This window comes from Schistosoma mansoni (assembly GCF_000237925.1).
Source record: "Schistosoma mansoni, WGS project CABG00000000 data, chromosome 7 unplaced supercontig 0100, strain Puerto Rico, whole genome shotgun sequence".
In the NCBI taxonomy this organism is placed as follows: domain Eukaryota; kingdom Metazoa; phylum Platyhelminthes; class Trematoda; order Strigeidida; family Schistosomatidae; genus Schistosoma; species Schistosoma mansoni.
Genome location: NW_017386020.1, coordinates 700,599 through 722,637, shown reverse-complemented (window position 1 = coordinate 722,637; position 22,039 = coordinate 700,599). Strand labels below are relative to the sequence as shown.

The 22,039-nt window shown below is 36.9% G+C and overlaps 1 protein-coding gene across 1 annotated transcript in view; it reads right to left on the bottom strand.

The window, feature by feature from the left end:
* Smp_144760 (monocarboxylate transporter, putative) overlaps positions 1–20,255 on the bottom strand; it is a gene marked incomplete at its 3' end in the record, with an annotated part of 80,241 nt that extends 59,986 nt beyond the window's left edge. The window contains exons 1-4 of the mRNA XM_018791039.1: positions 20,177–20,255; positions 15,120–15,340; positions 10,723–10,999; positions 5,676–6,017 (exon numbers count right to left, since the gene is read on the bottom strand). Coding sequence (XP_018645748.1) covers positions 5,676–6,017; positions 10,723–10,999; positions 15,120–15,269 — 769 coding nt within the window. The 5' untranslated portion in view covers positions 15,270–15,340; positions 20,177–20,255. The remainder of the gene's footprint in view (positions 1–5,675; positions 6,018–10,722; positions 11,000–15,119; positions 15,341–20,176) is intronic.
* Between the last annotated feature and the right edge of the window lie 1,784 nt (positions 20,256–22,039).

Below are 22,039 nucleotides of genomic sequence, written 5' to 3'. Positions count from 1 at the left end.
TAGCTTCAATTGCCTCGCGCTTTCACCCATTAAAATAAATCTCCACAAAACCCTTTCTGATAGTTAATATAATCATATGCTCACTAGTGACTTCGAGAAGTATATCTAGGAGCTCTAGTGAGAAGCAGTGACCAGTGGAGTTCAAAACCACGTCTATTGTGAGATAGGAACTCACTGAAAACAATTGGTGAATGGTTGCTCAACTTCGTGGATCAGTTGAAGTTAGACATTAACACCGTTGGATGCCAGCTCAGTGGTCTATCGGTTAAGGGCTTCGGCTCGAGACTGGTAGGTCCTGGGTTCGAATCTCGCGAGAGCGGGTTCGTGGATGCGCACCGCTGAGGAGTCCCATAATAAGACGAAACGGCCGTCCAGTGTTTCCAGGTTTTCCATGGTGGTCTAGCTTCAATTGACATACGCTTTCAACTATGAAAAATACTAAATCTCCACAAAACCCCTTCTGATAATTATAGTTAATTAACAAATAAAGTAGTCTAATGAAAAGTAGGACCATGATTACATCATATCGTGTTAAAATGAACGAGAATTTGAAGGGAATAAGTTATATCTGGCGTGTGAAAGATAATTGTCCATTTGACGAGTATGAGAAGGGTGAAGAATAAATCAAAGACATGAACGTGATGATGAAAATTAAGATTACAACTATTAGAAGGATGTACTAACAATGAAATTATCGTTTGTGAAGAGTTTCAGAGCCATGGAAGAATGATGGAATACACATGTTTCTTTTGAACACATAGTACAGGTTTGAAAAGATGAATTGTTAAAGCCCTGGGGTGAATAGGTTATTTAATTTGTGCTCCTCTCTAACTAGATCGTCTGACTGTACAGATGATTTTAAAGAACCATAAACATAATATTTTAATGGAAATACAAGTGGGAAGGCTAAATAACAGACAACACAACCAATAAAGGAACCGACCGACAGAATTGAACGATCTATCAATAACTAACCAATAATAAAACAAGAGCAAGGACATTATCAGAAAGTACGACATTGTATCTATCTCTTTTTAATATTGTACATAATAATTTTGGAAACAAGACATCAACTTATACGTATGTGAGCGAGAATATATCACATCACTCAACTCTTCATTTTGATTGTGTTACCTATTAAACCAACTCAATCATGTGGCTTTCTTTAACAAAGAAACTTTAAGTGTGAGCAAGATTCTCTTTCGTCCACAAAGAAAAAAGTTAGCCAGCATGGAGTCGCATTACGTAATCGTTAGGACAGTCCTCTGTGTTCATTGTTTTACTATTGTATTTCAAGAAAATAAACAAACAAGTGATCATTAATGTTTATCATAGCTATAACGTTAATCTTAAGTATTCTCTGATTAGTAGTTACTTTCTTTTATAATAGTAATATTATTCAGTTTCCCGACGGTTCTTATCGTTACTATATGGACAGACTTACTCTAGGCTTAATCTGGAAACATAAAACTTTTTGCGTGGTCGTCAGAAACCATCTGCTCTTAACATCTATTGTGACGCTAGAGAAATTGTAATTGAAATGTTTCTATCGTGTAGCAGAAACAGTTAGTAGGTGCGAATAAACAGTGAGATTTATTCTCGGTCCAAAGCCCATGGTAGAGGAGTGAGGTTAGATATTGAGATAACAACTCCATCCAGTAAAAAAGAACCTTGTTAAAAAGTGCTAGCCAGAGGAAAAATGAAGTATAAACAAGTACACACTAACATATTTATGAATGTGTTTAGCAATATATCCGTTTAAACAAACATACTTTACTCAAACGAAACAATATGTAACGTTGCTAATGAAAGAATAAAATGCTTGAAATCTATAATTTTGAAATATTTTGTGTGTGTGCGTGTTGATCACTTAAATCTGTAGACAAACCAAATAATCGAAAACTAGGTAAAATTAGTATAATTTCACCAGAAAAATATGTCGCCAAACCATGAAAATAGGCTCACACTTTAACTGGATCTGAAAAGAAAATTGAGCACTCAACTTTTACATTGTCCCATCAGCAAGAAATGTTTAATTTCTAAGACCTGTTTTCCCCATAATTTGCAGTTATTCCCCTTTCTACTCTCTTTTCCGTAATTAATGGTCATATAATCAGCTTTAAAATACAATACTTGATTGGAATCTGAAGACACTATCCCGTCCTGGTTGTCCAAATTTGAAGAACACAATAATATGAGGAGAGGGTGGTAAAACCTATAGTATATATGTTAGAAGTTACAACGAACTTAAATGGCTACAATGGCAATAAACATTCATCATATATATATATCACACTACTACTTACCACCCAGAAGCCCAAATGTCAATGTAAACATTTCAATGGTTGTTACAAAAGCACTGGTTAACAATGCAACTGTAGTAATAATTGCACCAATCATAGCTACCGGACGAAAATCAAATTGGTTGCTTAACGCACTAACGAGTGGACCTATAATAGTGGGGTGGAGAACAGCATAAGAGACAATGAAAATAAAAGATAAAGAAATACACTGAAGACAAAGTAGAATAGTGACTGAAATTGTTGAAGTAATATATTTTTCAGACCACTCCTTCTCGACATATTCTCAGTAAATAAAAGAACGTATCATTATTACATAAGTAATGAACTGATTTAAAACCATTTTCTAATTCAACTAGGAAAATCTGCAAAAGTCTTAAGTAGACGGTTTAATTTGAATGATATGAAGAACCAATTGGAATGAAAAACATCTGTCACTAAGTTATTACCTAACATTATCCGTGTGAGGCGTGCGATGATGACAAGGAGTTCAAAGTAAGGTAGATGTTTTTCTCAGAAACACTCGTGCTTTGATTCAAAAGTTTAGTCCACAAGGAAATGGAGCGATGTCAGGAGATGCTCTTCCATAATAATTAGTGGTCAAAACAGATCTGCATACCACTTATTCCCTCAGAATCCTAGACCTATTGTATTCACAAACCTGATTCAGATGCATGATATTAGATTTACTCTCCCACTTTTATAAACATTATTCGATCACATTAAGACAGTAAGAACATCAGCGGAAGAAGCTATAAATGAGTCCCAATATGAGAGCATTTCGAAAGGGAAATGAGACTCTTCATTTCATCAACCTTAATAGGGCATTTATCAGAAAAATATCAGACAACTGGTCAGTCTTGATCTAGAATGCTGCTACTTTATTAAATCTTTCTTCCTTCTATTGCACGAACATTGGCACTGATATTTATATATAGTTTATATGAAGAAGTTTAAATATAGAGCTTTCAAGCTGAATAAAACAGATGCATAACAACAGAGCTACATTCAAACCAATTTCTAGTAGATTGTATCAAATACTATGTATATTAATTGTTCTCAGTAAGAAGCCATCAATTTAAAATTGCAACCTGCCAATGTCTTATAGATATAGATAAGTAAATGTATGTGTATTTATTTAGTAGGCCTGATGGACTAACTCCTAAGATTTTAAAGGATGATTTACTTTTACCTTTCGGGAGGTTTGGGAACTTTTTGACGTCCAACAATAGCTGTATTTCCTGACCTTAAGACGACGTTCGATTCTGTTGATTGTGAGATTCTGTGGTAGTGTCTGTCACTTAAAGGTAAACCAAAGAAGTACACCAACCTTGTACAGGATTTTTGCTAAAACACTACTGGTTGGGTCAGTAGTTATGGCGAACTGTCATTAGAATTTATCACTTTAAATAGTTTTCGCTAAGGTTGTCCACTTTCCACATTTTTATTTAACTTTGTAGTAGATACGGTTTTAGAAGTCACACACTCACTGTCTGAATTTTCTCGGGTTGATCTTCCACATGGAGATTCACTTGCTGACTACGCAGAAGATATAGTTTTGTTTGGTGAAAATGCTGGCAAAATGAAGTCTTTTGATTATTCTAAGCAACAATGCAAGCATGTTTGAGGTGCGATTTTACCCTGCTGAATGCTTGGCCTGTATCAGCACCTAAATAAATGGTAGGGAGTGAAGTGGTTGAGTGTGTTTACAGCCTTGCTTATCTTGAGGGTCCCATTAGTCCTGATTGGTTGGTGTCCCATGAAGTCTTGGCACGGACTCAAAGCGTTCCATAGCCTTTTGATAGCTTGAATCGCTCGCAAAGTTGGAGAGATATCCGTCTGCCAAACAGACGACGAGTTAACTGAGTACCAGTTTGCTCTGTTCTATTTTATGGGTGTGAAACATGGTGTAAGGACGGCTCGTCGGCATACTCTAGGAAGCCCTAAGAAGCCCAGGAAGAGCCACAGACATTCCATCCAATCACTGCTAGGGGAATGTTCTAGAATGTCGACGTGTAGCTTCCCCATTGGATGGATTAGAATGACCCCTATGTGCCTATTGGTTGACCGAAATGATGATTTACATTCAGCCAAAAAACTATAAATACACGAGATTTCTGCACTATATTTTGACACTGTTTTGGGGAATAAACTTCCTACTTACTAGTCTTTGTCTTCTCTCTTTGCGACATTGCGGGTTCTATCGTTCAAGTAGTCTAGTAGTTTGCGGCATAGTAAGAATCAAGGCTCTAGATATAACACATGGCTATTGAGATGAGTGGATATTGATAGGCTATTAGTATTCGATAATAGGTGTCTTAGAAGCATCGCTCATGTATCTCGAGGCGACCCGGTAAGCAACGCCTAGGTTAGGAATAGAGCACTAGGTAAGGATCGTAAATCCATTGATGAGGTAGTAAATCTTCATCAACTGAAATGATCTAAAGGTGCGTTATGTATGCCCAACTGTCGCCTACCTCGACAAGCGATGTCGTCTGGTGTAGGAGTAGATTGGGAGAAAGCTAGGGGTGGCCAAACTAAGACGTGGGACCACTCTATGAAGTTATTGAAAATTGGACTGAGTCATTGTTAACAGATGTAGACTATTTGATTGGAGTTCTCAATCAATGGTTAGAGACTTTGAACGACACAACTTAAAACTGCTAGCAATGGTGGTGGTACATCTATTTTATCTTACCTTAGGTCCTACACATTTCTAAATTCCTCAATATTTTATCCTTTTGAATGGTATCTTCGATGCCTAAACTTTTTCATTACCACTAATACTGTTACTAGGCCTACTAATCTGGGATTTGCACTGACAATTTCATCTCTCTGTATTGTTGTACCAGGTTATACATTGGGTTTGACTGAATGAGTAAGAGACCTGCAATCCACCAGTTGACTGCATAGGACGAAACAATAGAAGGCATTTAAAAGGACGAGAGACGATAGTGTTAGAACTTTTCTCGCTATAAACACCGTTTGTTTATACTGCCATAAAACTCTTGTTTACTTTGAAGAGTTATATAAAAAAGGCAATAAGAAACTTTATTTCCTTATATCACATTATAACTACAAAAAATGAAAGATGGAACTAAGGGTGCATATACAGTTTCAGTGTTTAACTAACTAACTTGTTTGGTAATGTAACAGCAACTCCTAAGCAAGACCTGCCAGGGATTGAATTCATAACTATCAAGCCCTTTATAAACCTCCTCCTCTGATAATGATTACTACTCAGTCAACGAGCAATTTGAGTTACCATACCAATTGAATTGCTATCATTGGTTTCGTAAGTCGATCACCATTAACAAATTTTTCATAAATTCACTTTTAATTATGTCAAGAAATCAAGAACATTTGTTAACTTACCAAGAAATAGATATAGACCAACTATTAGACCACCAGGGGTTAATAAAATCGAACGTTGTTGTATTTGAAAATCTTCACCTAATTCTGAAATTGGTATACAACTGCCAACGATTGGGTGAATAATACGGTCATTACGAGGGTATTTAATTGGACCAGTTTCATTGAATTTCTGTCCATTTGATGATGATGACAGTACACGTAAATTAGAATATGGACAGATTGGATTTATTAACAGACCATAAGTGAAACATATTCCATCAACTAGTACCATACAACAAAATGAACCGAGCACAACAAACCAACCCCAACCACCGTCAGATACAACATCGTGTGCATTCAATTCTAATAATATTATAACCGAGAAATACAAGAGAGAAAGATAAGAACTAGGAAATCTGAAATAAACACAATTATTACACTAGTACAACAGATAAATGGTAGAAATTGTTTGTTTGCTTTTTTTAAAAAAAGATCAAAGTTTGCAAAAATACCATTCACATATCCTTGGCTTATACTATACTACTTATTATTATTACTATCCAGAATAACGATAATCATACTGATCACATTCAGTTCATTTAATGAGGATGGAATTATTTTTATAACACAACGGGAAAATCGCTCAGATAGGTAAACAACATGGTGAGCACATGGGATAAGTTGACATTGATCCAAGTTCTATGCCCACAATTTATGCTAGAACGATATGAAAGGAAATTAACAATAGGATGACAAGTAAAAAGTATCAATATAGAACTTAGTATAAATGACAGTGAACGAAACGAAAACAAATATAGTTATGAAAAAAGATAGAAACTGATCAAAAAGATCGATTTCAAGTCATAGTATCTACAATGGTTAAGTCCTAAATCCCAATTACGGTGCAGATATCAACGAAGAAGTTTATATTTTCCAACATACCCTAGATCAACAGCTAATGAATAGTGCTATATTTTGCTTTGATCGCACATCTAGCTCTTGTACACCTGTCCTCACGTTAACGACTATTCTTTGTTAGAGTGGGTAGCGGGTGGATATATGTAACACAGGTTCTGCAATTTAGCAATATACCTGTGTGTTCCAGAGTGCCAAACCACTAGATTTCATTTTCCAGGTTCATGCAGTTAAAATGTGGACATATTTATTATATGAAAACAGGGGAAAAGAGTTAATAACTTAATTCTCTAAGTCAAGTAATAATTAAACTCTATAGTCAATCAGGTTTTAATTTTATTTGCATTTGAGTGACCTATGGCATCTGTTTCAATCAACATATTATATCCATTTTTTGTGTTTGTTATTTTATATATAAGCATATTATTTCATTAGATATAAATTCAATTTCACTGGTCAGTGGTCATTGGTATCTTTACTCTCACATTATTCAGGGGTTTGAGTCAGTAATCCGGTGTCCTAAGGAGACATTAATTATTATTTATTATTATTACTATTATTTGAACACAAATATTGTTGAAAAAAGGGACCAAAACATATGCGCCACATAATAAAAATGAAGTCCTGAAGAGATAGAAAATGTATGGTGCATATAATAAAGAGAAAAACAACGATCAGAAATTAGTGTATGAGAGTGAATAATAATAATAATAATAATAATAATGGGAGAAACAGGTAAGAAAAATACAACCAAAAAGGATTCCAGTTAAAGTTCCTGTCACTTATATAAAGTAAAAGAAAGTTACAGTAGGATCGCCACTGGTTCCTATTCTGAATCATACCTGATACCGTCTCAAGCAACTGTGTTGCACCATCTCTAGGACCCTAAACAGGAATTTGTCAAGGACCATCAGAAGTCAATCCTGTAAAGCTTTCTTTCATGCGACGGCACCATGTGATACACTGACCACCTATCCGCTTTCTCCAACGGTTCCAAAGTCAGCAAATAATGCACAATGTGGAATTCGCTAAAACGACGTTCATAGGACATGTCAAAGCCACTGACGTCACTGTTTCAATATGGTGACACCAATTCAATTATGGTCGCTTTGTCCGAACACACGATGCCGAACCTCTGCATTACTAACATGGTGTTGCCACTGGATGTCAGCAATCCTTAGGAGACAACGATGATCAAACACAGAGTCGCATAACATCCTCAACTCGGAGAGACCAGGTTTCAAAAGCATAGAACACAGCTGCTCTCATCGACGCGTTGTAGATCCGACCTTTTACAGCCAGACTGACATCACAAAGGCTCCAAAGATAGTCTCGACTGGTATGAGCCGTTATGGTTTTCACTATATGTGAATTGGTCTCACTCCACTACCAGCACTTGCCCAGCTACCCAGATACTTATAAGATGCGAACCATATGCCACACCTACAGACACTGGTCTCCAACTGATTAAGTGTAGATTCCATGGCTTGGACATTATCGTACAGTGAGACAATAACATTCACATACTAAAAGTCTTTCTTTAGGCAACAGATCCACACCACCATAACCCACATCCATCAGAGCTGTCTCCAGAACGTCATCGATTACAAAGTTGAAGAGGAATGGGGAGATTGAGCAACCCCGTCTAACCTCACTGATTAAATGGAACAATGAAGAGAGGTGGTTGTATGCCCTTACGTCGCCTGAGGAGTTTGTAAATAGGTCCTTTAAGATGTTATTAAATTTCCCAGGCACACCCTTCTTCAAAAAAAATCCTAAAGAACAGTCCTGTCCGACGAGTTGAAAGCACCCCTGATGTCAATAAGTACAACAATTGTTGGCCTAGAATAAGTATGTCGATGTTCTAACATTTGGTGGAGGGTGAAGATATGATCAATACATCCTCAACCAGAACCAAAACCAGCCTGCTCCTCACAAATCTCTTTCTCGGGTTTGAACAAGCTACGAAGTATGACGGAAGCCAATAATATGAACGCAATCAGAAATAAACTTATCCCTAGATAGTTCTTGCATAGGTGATGTCATTCATATCCTTAGAATCCTGGAGTCCATGTTCCCCATTGATTTGCAATCATGGTTTTTTAACTCCCCTAGGTGGATCTTCCGTACTCACCAAACCGCTTATAGCGCCGGACATACGCTTTTCGTCCACTCAATTTTCTAAATAACACCCGATGAGAGAGGGCAATGAGTAGGACTTCCTTAGCAGTGGCTACATGTGCGTGACCATGTGAGAACATTTCGAGGAGAACGAACTCTCCTTAACCTCGGCAGTACTAGGGCATTTAAGGCCAGTTATCATTTAGTCATATCATCTCATTTCATCTTATCTATCAATTAACATTCTATTTATTTATTTAACAATCCCCAAACGTCCCTCATAAAATCCACTTCTATTGTACAAAAAGAATGTTGTTAACTTTTTGGACGTTTAATTTAACATGATTTAGTATGTAGACAGTCAGTGAAAATCAACGTACAGCCTGGCACAATTTTCTGATGGCTCAGTTAGCAATAGTATTAGAATGATTAAATGAAATTAACAAGATGGATGGCAAAAGAGACCAAAATAATTTATTAGCTATGATAATGAGAAAGAAAAAGCAATTAGAACATGGTTCGAAAAGACAGTGAAAAGGCGTGCATGAAGGAATGTTGGAACCCTACATTTAGAGTGAGATAAGAAAAACAATGCATAGCCAAATAGACTGATTTCTGAGCTATGTCATTCACATCAATCACTGACAGATAAAGTCTCGCGGATCCCAACCAGTTAGTATATACATGGCTTTGAATTACATGTTCTGCGTGACGGCTAGTGATACTAATTCACCGGATTTCCTGATAGAATGAGATGAGAAGAAGTTTTGAACTTGCAACTCAATGGTAAAAATATGCTTATAGACTTTAATTCCCCACCAATGACTTTTAGAACAAAACTCTAAACCCGTCAATTGTGCAACCATCATCAAAATTTACTTCGATATATTAGTCGAGCGTATTCGGTGAAATCAAGTGTATGCGAAAATGGAAAAAACTTTAGCCTTATGGTATTCAAAAATAGTAAATAATTATTCATCTTTTACGTTAAAGAAAATGCACTTTTATGGTAACTTTCTATCTTTGTTGACTTTCAGTAGGGATTGACCTTAACCTTAATTCAAAACTGTGACATAGTTCATTATTTAATGTTAAACAATATTTAACATGGTAATAATAACTTATTAAAGTTAGTCCCCAAATGTCCTAGTATGACCATGGGTTAAGAGAATCTGCTCGCACATTCGGAATGCTCTCATACAGCTTAAGGTTTATAGCTCCTGCCAGTGAAGTTCTGCTCACAGACTTCATGTAGAGGAGGTGTATTTTACAAAATGAAAGGATGGAAACCAGATTTCTAGGGAATATACCAGGTCGATATATGCAGAGGGGTTCACCTAGGTGAGCTGCAAAGCTATGATTTCAAATCAATGACGTGCACGGGCTCCAAGATTTTCGGGAAACAAATGACGTATGGAACTGCATCCCCTGGTACTGCTTCACTGTGTCTATCGGTTTGTCACAACTAGCTGGTTGGGGTCTAAGAGACAATGTGACTCAGTGACTTCGCAAGTTATCAAATAAGATTTTGAATGTAACGTAATGGCGATCCTAAAGTGCTCCCATTTTACTTGAATTATACATGCTAGAGGAACTCTCTTAATTGAAAGTTCTTCTTGGTTGTATTTTTTAAATGAACTGTATATTCTACCACATACTATTCTTGTTCATTTATTTTTTTTTCATTTTTCCTCCTTTTATTATCTCACAGAAATATTTTTTTCATTTATGTAGCACATATCTTTTCCGGTGCCTAGGTGTACCAGAATCGATATATATCAAATAATATTTTCAAAAAGTTGAAAATGTGAACTAATGGATTTTAACACGATGTAGATTTAAAGGCAATGTATTTCACGTAAGATTGGAGGATCTTTTGATTTTGTATTGAAATTTGTGAGTGTACACTACTGACTGTCAAAACGTGACAGCATTAGATAACGATAAAAAACACCCTTCAAATAAATATCAGTTGTACCACAACAAATTAAATCGAATGATAATAATAATACTAAGAAAACGTTCAACTAACCCCCTACAGATGTATGATAATGTTGATCAGCAGTAGTAGTTACTTGACCAGGTGTTTGATATTGTATCATTTGATTCGTTTTCAAATTATATTGTGATGAATGATAAGATGTCACGGCTGTTGACGACCCACCACCACCAATGATTGGTAATTCACCAGGATTAATCACACAAACTGGTTGTGCATGTCCTGTTGAAGGGATAATAACATGAGATTGTTGAATTTGTTGCTGTTGGTTGTGATGATGGTGGTCTTCTTTTACTTTTTCATGTAATTCCTGTGAAAATCATGTAGAACAAATAAAAAATTATCCCGATAGGAAAGTTCAAAGAGACTATAATTAGTAAATCAGTTTACAGTATGAATTATAGATAATTAAAAAAGAATTGAGAATAAGAGAGAGCCGAATGGGTTTTTCGCCATGGTAATGTAACTCTAGCAGTTAGAAACCAGACTCACTCAATGTCAACTATATAATCTGAATGTAACGCGCTAATCATGAAATATAGAGACTGTGGGTTAAGTGCCTGACACCATCGAACGTATGCACTGATGAGTCCTATATTACAATGAAACAACTTCCCAATGAACCTTAGTTTTCAGAAATTGTTAATTTAAAGTGGGTGACGAACACTATTTATAACTAACATATGAATGGAATTGTAAAGTGAATTGCGATTGTATGTATTAGTGGTTGCATATATAATTTCGCCCTGGAAACTGAAGAAAAGAATCAACACTTATCAACGGAAAACAAAAAAATATTGACAGATCTTTAGGCCAAGATACTGCCAAAACACATCATCTTACCGAATACTTCAAGAGCGAGTCTTAAAATGTTTGGAATGCGTTTAGCATATGTAGAATCAGTGCGATAATAGTTGGGAAATGATCTAGTTTCTGACATAGTAGTAAACAAAATGATCTTACTTAGATGTAGTCTGATAGTACTAGGCAATCGGTAACCAACTACTAGCGAAAACCTAACGCGATCGGAAATTTGTCTAGGAAAACTACATTATTTATTTATTTATTTATAAGCATAAATATTGGTACAAAAAGACACCAGATACATATGCGCCATAAAAATCTCATTTGATTTGTGTGAGGGCTGTGATACTGCTCAGGTGCCCAAACTGAAGCAGGTGGTTTTCTTAGGGGGCCACACCCGGAGCCTTTGATCTAAAGATCTGATCCACAAGGCACTGGAGCATCGTGAGGAGAAGCAGTCCCATGGTAGCCAGTGACCAACGATTGGTTCATACGCCATTTATTTCCTCAGGATACTGGAGCCCATGTGCACCATTGGTTTGGAATGAGGGTTTTCCAACTCCCCTAGGTAGGTCCTCCGTATCCACCAGACCAGTTAAAGCGCCGGATATTCGCTTTTCGTCCTCTCAATTTCGTAAACAACACCCCCGTTACGAGAAGGCAGTGAGTAGGACTTCCCTGGCAGAGGCTATATACGCGTGGCCATGTGAGAGCATTTCGAGAGGGAGAGCGGACTCTCCCCACTCTCGGTCGTACCAGGGCATTTCGGAGGCAGGAAAACTACAACTTTCGTAAAAATGACATCTTATAAAGTTTATAACTACCTAAGGCAGTGGCAATAGGTAACAGCAGACAACTATTCAGACTTGTTAAAGAAACCAGTATTACGAACCCAACTATCAGTGAAAATATCTCGGATAAAGATGGACATGTCATTCATTCTCAACCCAGGAGATTGGATCGATGGGCAGAACACTTTAGGGATCAGTTCAACTGGCCTTCAGCCACACTTCGGTTTCCTACGATCCAGAATGGCAAGTAAATGTAAATCTACTAACTCTTTACGAGATTGAAAAAGCTATAGGAACTCTGAAGCGAGGGAGAGCAGCAGGCCCTGACAGGTTTACCCCTGAGATTTTTAAGGATGGTGGTCCAGTACTAGCAACGAGATTGACTGAAATCTTAGGTAGAATCTGGGAACTGAACGTAATCCCATGTGACTGGTCCCAATCACTGATTGTGCCAGTCTAAAAGAAAGGACAAAAGTCCTCTCGTCACAATCACAGAGGGATCAGTTTGACTAATATAGTGTCTAAAATATTAGCTTCAATAGTACTTAGGCGCCTAACCAAAGCTCGTGAAGAGCAGACTAGAGAAATCCAGGCTGGTTTTCCACCTGGACGTGGTTTCATAGACCAGATATTCACTCTACGTCAGGCCTTAGAACATAGACACACATTCAGACGTCCCACAATAGTAGTATTTCTCGACCTTAAGGCGGCATTTGACTCCGTTGATCATGAGGTTCTATGGCAGTGTTTGTCACTGAAAGGAGTACCAAAGAAGTACATTAACCTCATAAAGGCTCTCTACTCGAACACAACTCGTCCAGTTCGAGCCTATAGCGAACTGTCATCAGAATTAGTTACCTCAAGTGGTGTTCGTCAGGGCTGTCCACTCTCCCCATTCTTGTTTAACTTTGTCATGAACATACTTTTAGAGATAGCACTTTCATCAGCCAAACCTCCAGGAGTTGAACTTTTACCGGGAGACCCACTTGTTGACTTAGAATACACCGATGACATAGTTCTACTTTGTGAAGACGCTGACAAAATGCAGAATCTTCTGACCACCATAAGCAACTATGCAGGCATGTTCGGGATGCGATTCTCCTCCTCGAAGTGCAAAATGTTACTTCAGGAATGGGTTGCATCGGGACCCAAACTAATGATAGGGAGTGAAGTAGTTGACCGCTTCACTTATCTTGGGAGTCTCATCAGCCCTTGTGGTCTGGTGTGTGACGAAATCTCAGCACGGATACAGAAGGCTCGTCTACCTTTCGCCGACTTGCGTCATTTATGGAGTAGGCGAGATATCCGTCTAGCAACCAAAGGACGGGTTTACTGTGCAGCAGTTCGTTCCGTCCTACTTTATGGCAGTTAAATATGGCCGGTATAAGTAGAGGATATTTGAAAGCTACTAGTATTTGATCATAGATGTCTTCGAAACACCGCTCGTGTATCCTGTGACCACCGAGTAAGTAATGTAGTTGTTAGGAAACAGGTACTAGGTAAGGATGGCAAACCGACTGATGAAGTAGTGAAACTTTATCAGTTGAGATGGCTGGGACATGTGTTACGTATGCCCAACCACCGACTGCCCCGACGTGCAATGTTTTATGGTGTAGGAGTAGGTTGGAAGAAAGCTAGGGGCAGCCAGACCAAAACGTGGCACAAATCCATGAAGTCACTGACAAGTGGACTGAGCCATGCTGGTAGGTGTAGATTACGTGGTTGGGATTCGCGAGATGATAGCAATCGATGGTTAGAGACCTTGAATGACATGGCTCAAAATCGTTTGCAATGGCGAAGGTGCATCCACTCTTTGTGTTCTACCAAATTCTAATCTTCTGAATTCTTCACGTCTCTATTTTTTTTCTCTTTAAAAATTTATTTCACTGGATTATACTCCTTGAATAACATTTTCAAACCCTATTCTTTCACATTAATGTTTATACTCTTACTACTTCTACCACTATGGGATTTGAATCAACAACTGCATCTCTGTGCTAATGTGGTATGGCGACTCGAACTGATGTACGTACGTACGAAGTTCTACGTTGTGACTGACTGACTGACTATAACTACGATTTTTTTAAAAATTCGATATTATCTAGACAACGTATTTTGTTCTGATAAGTTTTGTTACCAAGTTGAATTGCTTTACCTGTAATGAAAGTTACAAAAGCATGGATAACATAAATCTGTAGGCCATATATTGACAACAGCTTACATAAAACTAATAAAATCCTGTCCATTAAAGAGTTCATATTTAAGAAGCAATCCCAACCAATCCTGTAAATGCATTTATTTGGCTGACTTATAAAGCAAATTAACGAACTAGGACTTATTTGTTTAGCAGTTAAATTAAGAAAAGTATATCCTTCATAAAGGTGAAAAGGAATAGGAAACAAGTTAGTCGATCTATCAAGTTAAACAATTCTTACATACTAGAAGAGGGACACTCTAAGCGTTAAACAAAAAAACTCAATAATCTGCACAGGATAGTTCCTAAACGAAACATCTATGTGTATATCACAAATATCGACTTCTTTTCAACTTGCTTACTCTAATCATCACCTTTTAAGATTGAATTAATAAAATATTATCTGGATAGGTTTATCAGCTGATCAGATATTTTAAAAAATCGCTTACAGAAAAACTATCACATCATTCGCTATCACTAAAGACGGATTCCGTAAACACAGTTGGAAATAAATTGAAACAAAAGTTGACTGATGACTTATTATAGGTAGAAAATGTGCTTCAATCTGGTATAAAACAATACCACAGAAAAGTATGAATAATAAAACACCAACAAAATACGGACCAGTTGTTAAAGTATACCTTTAAAAATAATCTCAAATCTTCACTGCCTGTACTATCTTCACTTCCTTCATGCTGTAATTGATCCACATCCTCAATTTTTAGTTGATCACTTTGTTCATCAGTTGATTCAATTATAGGATTAATAACTTTCCCAGGTCCGTCAGTCATTTAGAGAAAAAACAATAATTCTAAGCTTTGTTTATAGATTGATTTGGTTGATTTTTGTTGAACAAGACGTGCTGGCTGATAATGAAAATAATTATACATAAAATGAACACAAAAAGAATGGACAAAATGAGAATAATTGAGGATCAATCAAACGAATTAAGATTTATCTTTAATAATACAGTTTGGTTATACGAAATATAACGACAGATTCATTAACCCAACTAGTTAAATTGATTCTGATGGACTTGTTAGGGAGGCTATCCCCAAACAGATACATTTAGTTTGGTCAGTACTAGGTGGCTTATCAAACATGTACTGACATCATACTTATTTAAAGTATCAACAAAAGTATTTATTTATTTATTTGAACACATTAATATTTGTACAAAAAGACACCAGATACATATGCGCCATAAAAATCTCATTTGATTTGTGTGAGGGCTGTGATACTGCTCAGGTGCCCAAACTGAAGCAGGTGGTTTTCTTAGGGGGCCACACCCGGAGCCTTTGATCTAAAGATCTGATCCACAAGGCACTGGAGCATCGTGAGGAGATGCAGTCCCATGGTAGCCAGTGACCAACGATTGGTTCATACGCCATTTATTTCCTCAGGATACTGGAGCCCATGTGCACCATTGGTTTGGAATGAGGGTTTTCCAACTCCCCTAGGTAGGTCCTCCGTATCCACCAGACCAGTTAAAGCGCCGGATATTCGCTTTTCGTCCTCTCAATTTCGTAAACAACACCCCCGTTACGAGAAGGCAGTGAGTAGGACTTCCCTGGCAGAGGCTATATACGCGTGGCCATGTGAGAGCATTTCGAGAGGGAGAGCGGACTCTCCCCACTCAACAAAAGTAGGTCAAATGCAGCAGCTTACCTTCTTTAGCTAAGTGATGGTCAAATTTCATATATGGAATTTGCAAATATGTAACAAAATGTCTTTTTCAAATTGATAGTTTCAAATAAATTGAGCATTGAGTAGGGTTAATAATAAATATATTTTTGTTATATCTCAGTGAGTAGAAATATAATTTTTCTACTATTTGGGATATAAAAAAAATACATTTATTACTATTTTAATTGTTGCTAACATGCGTCCCACTTTTACTTAAATGAGATTCTAAACAAGAATTGAGCCTCAAATGGAAAAGGACTGCGTTTTTTTCAGAAGTAACCTACTAAAACAACTGATGAAACGTGTACAGCTTTGGTGTTTTAAATTTGAAATTGTTATGTCTGATGTCGCTTATTACTTATGCTTGAAACGAGGAACCACTACAATTTACACGACTCCAAGTAAGAACGCGGAAGGCCAGTACAAGTAGAGATCTACTCACCCCAAAAAGACGACGACGGCTTTAATCAAAAGTACACTGATGTATATACTGATTTGTATACACAGTTGATTCATACTTAGGAAAACGTTAAATGAAAAATGCCAAGAATTGTAACGAACCACATGTTGCATATCATGCTGAGTATATTTCATGTTAATTTAGTACAAGGAATATTATATCTTATCTAAACACTGAAATAAATGTAATACTGAATAAAAGATCACGCTAAAAAATTTAAATATTACTCTGCGTAATTATGACACTGAATTCAAGAATGGAAGTGATGTTGGACAAAAATCACAATGAATTCAAAATGAAACTTTGCCTTCTGAGACCATCATATCAGAAATGGAGATGTATTTAATCATTTGTAGCAGTCTTCGATAGTTTGCAGCCAAACTTTTCTCGAATCCAGATTATCTATAAACACCTATTTGAACTTATGCGTGATGCATTTAAACTACTGGTTCTTGAAGAAGCTATATGAGTTTAGTGAAAAACTTAACCACAATTCAATGAGATGTGATTAGTGTCATAATTCTTGCTAGCATACGTCTTGAATGTAACTGGATGAATAAATGCAGTCAACTTTAAGTGAAAATCATTTGAAACTGAATAAGAATTCATTATTATTTTTGTAATTATTAAATTAATAACTACCTTTGGTTTTCTCCCATTTATGAATATTATTAAGGTTTCCTTATCACTTCGACCGTCTCTTCGAAAACAATAGATCAGGGTTACTTAAAAATTTGGCATTTAGCCAAATGACTTACATAACTCACTCTACTTTTAATTTTGAAAGTATGACTCAAGGATAGTTTGTATTTTTTTTCATTGTATGTGTAATACACTATTCGATTGGATGGAAGATCCTGCCAAACTAATATCAACATCGAGCACAAGCATCTTTGTTTCATTGGCTCTACTTGACTACCCAAACTTTTTTTTAAAAGATAGCAATGAATCTAGAGTATTCTACACAGACGTATCTTATTTCTGATTGCTATGTTTTTAGAAAAAGTATCATGATTTAATTATCAGTGACAAGTATATCTAATTGACTAACACCATGCAAGAGAAAGACTAGCTGCAAAGCGAAACAATACCCAAGAGAGCGGGTACTGAGGGGTATTTCGTCCGTACTAAAACCGAGCAACAATCAGGAGGCACCTAGTAGGCCCGATCGAAAGTTCAAGTTTATCTTTAGTAGAAAAAAATGACCAAGACTAATTTTCTTAACAATCCAGTGACTTTTCGGGACCCCATTTTGTGTGTATTGCAACTATGAATGAAACTCCAGTAAAAACTAGAGAACAGACATAAAAAAATCATAAAAAGGGAAATAAATGACCTGATGTTACAAAGAAATAACAGAATCCCTAAACTGTTGAGAAACCTGAAGCTAATTATAGTGATGGGCAAGTCATCTTTCGTAGAGTGAAGAGGAAAAGCTGTGAATCGAGAATCACCTTAGCATGATGTAGACAATGTTAATGATCTAATAAACAGGTTAACGACTCAAGAAATCTACCAGACCGGATATGATCACCAAAGACGTGGCCAACCCAGTTTATATAAGGTAATGAAACAAACTTGAAAACTTCGTCATAATAAACACTAGCAGGAGCTGAATTCGTAAGAAACAGTATCACTTTTACTATTGCCGACAACATAAGAAAATGAAAGGTTTGAAATAATTATTTGCCACTTGAAATGCAAGGAACAAAAGCTGTTGATTGGTTCAGTATACTGCACTCATAACTGAAGCTAAAGAGGTTTTACTGCATGAACTCAACACAGTCCTCAAGCTGGAGAAATCCAACCTTATATTTTAATGCACTTTAAAAGACCTGACAAGATTTACAGTGGTCCAGGATCTGGTGATTCTCCATTACTGCTTTTAAGTGCATTATGACGCATATGGGCCACCGAAGTACAGAATATATACACAGTTTAATCAAAACTCTAGCATTACCGGAAACCAGTGACCCCCTGTCTTAAAACGAGATAGCTGTTGAAGAAATTTGAAAGAAGTACAAATGAGCAGATTCCTAGAACCTCTTAACTGCCATGAAATGAGAGTGACTAGACTAAAACTACTTCCTTCCTCGTATATAGAAACTCGAGGTGACTTGATCACGGACTTAAACTTGCTTAGTAATAATTTTGTAACTAACATGCCCTCATTTTTCGCGTTTTGTGGGACAGAGAATTTACGAAGACACCCCGAAAACAGCAACAAGCCTACAGTCGACTACATACCAGTTGAATACATACTTTCTCACTGAAATGTGAACAAGTAGAACTGGTTACCTCACATGTTGTTAAGGCCTGATAATTCTCAGGATTCAAAAGAAAATCGGACCAACTAAGCCCCTATTCCCACTCATAGAGATCAAAATGCCACCTGGCCTCAAACTGAAACTTAGATGCGGCATGAATTAGAGGCCTAGAACAAAAGAGCTAACAGGACTAAAAGACAAAAAATTACGAGAACCAACCTTCTCAACTAGGTCTCCCCTCATCGGGCATCAGAATAGAAGTCAGTTATATTACGGTCTACAACATACTAAAAAATTCTAATTTAATTTAACAAAGTACTTTTACTAGGGGACCACTATGGCAATTGGCAAAGCAAAACATGAGAAATCCTTTATTAAATAGCAAATGCCTGTGTGAGATTTCGCTTCGCACCAAAAGTATGTGCTAGCTGAACCACAACTGTCAATGTACTCTTTAAGAATAGGCTAAATCACGTGCGTATCTCAAGATTGTATTCTGTCAGCTCCAATAAAGGATAAATGAATACGGTAAAATGCTAATAAATTTATTACTCATACTCTCTTCGTGTTAGATGATACTTGTTTCACTTCTTCAAGTTGTTTAGTTTTCATTGGCATTCTTATGGCTTGTTGCTTATTTCTAGCCCACTGTCTTAGTTTCAATAACTTTTACCTTACTGACTGCCAACCCAAAACCTTGAATAGATTAAGGCAGTAAATGTGCCGGCGATGTGACACCATGGTTCCAGCAACTCCACTGTTACGAAACGGGAGTAACAATCTGGCTACGAAATGTATCAAAATCGTTACGTTCGTCAAATTAGCTGAAATTTCTGTAATTGATTGGATAGGGTAGACTTTTTGGATACTACCAAAGACCTGAAATCGTCCTCTAATAACAAGAGTAAAATGCACGAAAGTGAGTCGACCAGTACTGTCAAACTCTTAGCTTCTCGTGAATGCTGACTACTTGAATGATATTCAGAGAAAATCCTATTTGACTTGGCGCAAAAATCATGAGAGTATACGGCAAAGACTACAAAATTCATAGTGGTCTTAGTTATGTTCACAACATTTGAGTAGGACTCAAATGTGAGGAAAAATCTAACTATTCAGCCTATATGTTTGTTAAAGGCATTTCATCATTTCAACACACTTTTATATGACAAAAAATGATTTGATGAAACCTGTAATTTTAAAGAACTGCTCGGAATTTCATGTTCAGAGAAGAGAAAATATATTAGAAAGGAACTAAAAAACTAGATAACCACAGCGAAAAACATACTATTTTAACTCCGAATTGCACTGAAATGGTAGACCGTTGGTCATTATCAGCAAATGCAGGACTAAGGAAGCGAGATCTACAACAGCCGTAAAGCAGAATTCAAACGAACCCTAAACTTTCCAGGTGACCTTGTCAGCAGAAATGAGTATTTCAATATCCAATATCCATCAGCTTCCTATTCCATTTGTGAAGAGAAGATATAACAATGCTGCATTTTTCTTGATATGCGAGTATGGTTGTCTTCAAGGTTATCTTCAAGCGTTCCACATATACATTTTAGTCATTTTTTATTCTTGATTCATTCAGCTGTACGTTTTTAAATTTAAGGTGCTGATTGAGACAATGTTACTTATTTATTGCCAAGTTTTTTCTGGTTCTTTATGCTCTTTTTGAATCTCTATACTTGCCATTATTTACATATATACCATGGTCTTGGCAACTGTCATGCTGGTTCGTCCGGCTTCTTGTTTATGAACTGTATGGAATTGAACAACTTTTCGATTATAATTATGAGCAGTCTTCTAGCACTGGAAGTACTAGGTGTAATAACATGTAATTCCTGGTACGTTTGTTATTGATTTTCTTATTTAATTGTATTTCACTATTCTAACGAGCAGTATATGATCTATATATAAATGACAGACTAATATTCCCATATAAATAAAAAAGTTTAGTTGTTGTGTCTGTTAACCGTTCCATATCTTTCGTCAACTAATCATATGTCACAGGTATTAAAAGTTTGACAACATCCATGTACGTAATACCTTTGCATTCGAAGCATAACAACCCAGTCAAATCAGAAGTCAGAAATGAAGGGGTACAAAGATATATTTGAAAGGTTATCGATGGGCCGAGAAGCGTTTGGTCAAGGCTGAATAACTGTTTCAAAGGACACTCAGCACGGTGAACCCACTAGTAATATGTTGCAGATGCATGAACGATCACCTTCAGCTAGGTGTAGTGTCGAAGACTCATGGAATTTTCACTCTTATAGCTCACTCCCCCCTCAATTATGATAGTTTCGACCTTAATACATGGCGAGACAGAATTTTAAACACTACGAGCTTGTCGTTGGTAAACTCTCATCCGATAGCTTTCTTGATTCGATAGGATCTGGTTTTGTTTCCCTAATACAAGGTGCTATGTGGCACAATCTAGCAACTGAAAAATGTTCTGTGAAAATCTTCTTTCATCGCAGTCTTCGTCAGTTTTTCATCTTGGAAGAGAACAGAAGTTTAAGAGGATGTCGAATTACACTCGTACGTGCGTAAGGACTCAAAATGGGCAAGAAAAGGAAAACAATTGGTATGTACTATGTCGTAGGGCAGACCGAACGAAAACATCACTTGACTGAGGTAGAGTGGAAACAAGTTTAAATGAATGCATTGTGTTTGTAAGCCTGCTCGTACAAGAGTTTAGATCCATATTCATTGAAGAAGATGAAGGATCCACGAATTCTCCTAGAAGTCTGAGTATCGTTCCGCAAATGAGTTGGGCTGCAGTGTATCCAATGCCACCTTTCAGTGCATTTCGAACGGCCTGCAGCTGAAGATGAAGCTTTAAGCTGTCAGTCAAAGCGTTCTAACAACCCGATTGCTTGTGGGTGGTAGTGTAGTGAACAAGAATATGACTGGGGACAATCGAATGTATTTAAGCATATAATACAGACCATCTCACAAAAACCTGATAACCTTACAGTTAACAGTTAATTTGCAAAAGCACGTGCCACCGTTTCAGCAGTAATGTCCTTGATGGGTAGTGCATCTGACCATCATATGAAACGGTACACACGTTAAGAGTTAAGAGTATCCATTTGGATCTGACGAAGCTTCTACCAAATTCAGATTAACATGGTCAGGACGG